Genomic DNA, 2344 nt, shown 5'->3' on the forward strand with positions numbered 1-2344 from the left:
TGGAAATAATAAACTGATAGCTCCAGAAATTCAGAAGGACATTCCTGAATGCTATGCAGAGGTAATGATTGATTACTATTATTATTATATCTTACAAATGATGACATTACCTATAGTACTGTTCAAACTAATTTTTTATTTGTGCATATCATAGTCAAATCTATTGTTGCTAAAATTGGTGGTGGAGTTTTCTGTTTATTGGTTGATGAGTCCGCTGATGTTTCAGGCAAGGAACAAATGGCTGTAGTTTTGCGGTATGTCGACGAGTTCGGAGCAGTCCAAGAAAGACTTATTGGTGTTGTTCATGTGAATGAGACATCTGCTTCATGTCTCAAATCCGGCATTGATCAGTTGTTCAAGAAGTATGGATTGAACGTAAAACAAGTTCGAGGCCAAGGGTACGACGGGGCTAGCAACATGAGAGGTGAGTTCAATGGCTTGAGAGCTTTGATCATGAGGGAGAATAGCTCAGCATATTATGTTCACTGCTTCGCTCACCAACTCCAGTTAGTCATTGTGGCAGTAGCTAAAAAGAATGATGATGTTAGTGACTTCTTTGACATGATAGCCCTTCTGCTTAATGTGGCCGGAGCTTCTTGTAAACGAAAAGACTTGATTAGGGAGAGTCAGCAAGAAAGAGTGAAGAAAGGTATTGGTTGTGGACAACTTAGTACTGGAACGGGATTAAATCAAGAGCTATCACTTCAAAGAGCTGGAGACACTCGTTGGGGTTCTCACTATAAAACTCTTCGGAGCATACTTAACTTGTTCCCAGATGTTATTGAAGTACTCAAGTATGTTGAAAAAGATGGGCCAAGTGATGCAAAGAAGCGTCAAGCTCGTGGTCTTTTAGATTATGTTACTGATTTTGACTTCGTGTTTCATCTACACTTGATGTTTCTTATCTTGGGACATGCAAATGCTTTATCTCTATCTTTACAGAGGAAAGATAAGGACATCTTGGAGGCTATGGTAGAGGTGAAGTTAACCAAGCAAAAATTTCAGAAAATCAGAGATGACGGTTGGGAGTCTCTATTGGAGAGAACTCACTCATTTTGTGAGCTGTATGATATTCCTAAGTTGGATATGGAAGAAGAGTATATAGACCGGCATAAACCAAGGAAAAAAACCAACCGCACTAACTATCAGCACTACAGATATGATTGCCTCAACCCTGTTATTGACTTGCAGCTTGCAGAGTTCAATGATCGTTTTAATGAAGTAAATTCGAGCCTTCTTACCCGAATGGCTGCATTCTGTCCAAAAGATTCCTTTGAAGCTTTCGATGTTGAGAGCTTAGTTGATTTGGCTAAGTCCTATCCAGATGATTTTGATTCTATCCAGTTGAAGGAACTTGCTCATGAGCTTCCTTTCTACATTGATAATGTGCGAGCAGACGAAAGATTTACAGGCCTGAAAACTATTTCTGAACTTGGTAAGCTGATGGTTAGTACAAATAAGCATCTTGCTTTTCCTTTGGTCTATCAGCTCCTGAAGCTAGTATTAGTGCTGCCTGTCGCAACTGCATCAGTGGAGAGATGTTTCTCTGGAATGAAAATAGTGAAGACTGTGCTACGTAATCGCATTGGTGATGATTTCATGAACTACTGCATCATTTGTTTCTTGGAGCAAAGACTTCTATATTCAACTTCACGTAAGGATGTAATAGATTACTTTTTGAAGATGAAAGAACGTAGAGGTCAAGAAAAATAGAGAGGTAACTACTTTTGTAATCAGTTTTAGGATACATTCGCAACTATTATTATTTTTATTTATGTCAGGTTACTAAAAAAACATTATAGACATGTTATACGAGCTACACATTTTTGGATATAAATTTTCTACCTTGTTTTTAATGGGACACATTAGTGTTACTTGTTTGTGTTGACCCCGGCGACCTTTTATCCTGGCTTCGCCCCTGTTTGGGGTCACTCGCAGTTCATTTGAAAAATCGATTCCAGGGGAATCCCATTTGGAAGTTGGCTCGTTGTTTATGGTCCTGCTGCTGGAAGGGCTAGAAGCTGCAAATCAGAAGCAGTAGCCCAAGCAAAGGCCACGTCATTCATAGTTAACATCACTTGGCTACCAAGTAAAAGACAGATAACTTTCCAGGTCCATTGCATCATGAAAGATGTCAAAAATCGATATTGACTTACTTTAACTGAGTTTTCTTTTTGTTTAGCAAAATTTTAGGGCTAGTTTGGTTACTACCCTTGACACCACGCCTGGAGGATATCGCTGCCTGTACTCTGCCTGGGAATTTGTTATTTTGTGCCTGGGAAACAACCAGGACACAAACCAAACTGATCATTAATCAAGTTTTCAGCTCCCTTTAAAAATTAGC

At 39.2% G+C, this 2344-nt stretch overlaps 1 protein-coding gene across 1 annotated transcript; it reads left to right on the forward strand.

Annotated features, from left to right (window-relative positions):
• The first annotated feature begins 207 nt into the window (after positions 1 to 207).
• Positions 208 to 1810, forward strand: LOC123174153 (zinc finger MYM-type protein 1-like). Its single transcript, XM_044590001.1, has one exon. The coding sequence runs from the start codon at positions 238 to 240 to the stop codon at positions 1711 to 1713; it is 1476 nt and encodes a 491-aa protein (XP_044445936.1). The 5' UTR covers positions 208 to 237; the 3' UTR covers positions 1714 to 1810.
• Positions 1811 to 2344: the final 534 nt, after the last annotated feature.

The sequence above is a fragment of the Triticum aestivum genome, unplaced genomic scaffold (genome assembly GCF_018294505.1).
Source record: "Triticum aestivum cultivar Chinese Spring unplaced genomic scaffold, IWGSC CS RefSeq v2.1 scaffold54444, whole genome shotgun sequence".
Lineage (NCBI taxonomy): Eukaryota > Viridiplantae > Streptophyta > Magnoliopsida > Poales > Poaceae > Triticum > Triticum aestivum.

Coding starts and splice junctions, on each gene's coding strand:
- LOC123174153 (XM_044590001.1), top strand. CDS start 238: ATGGCTGTAGTTTTGCGGTATGTCGACGAGTTCGGAGCAGTCCAAGAA.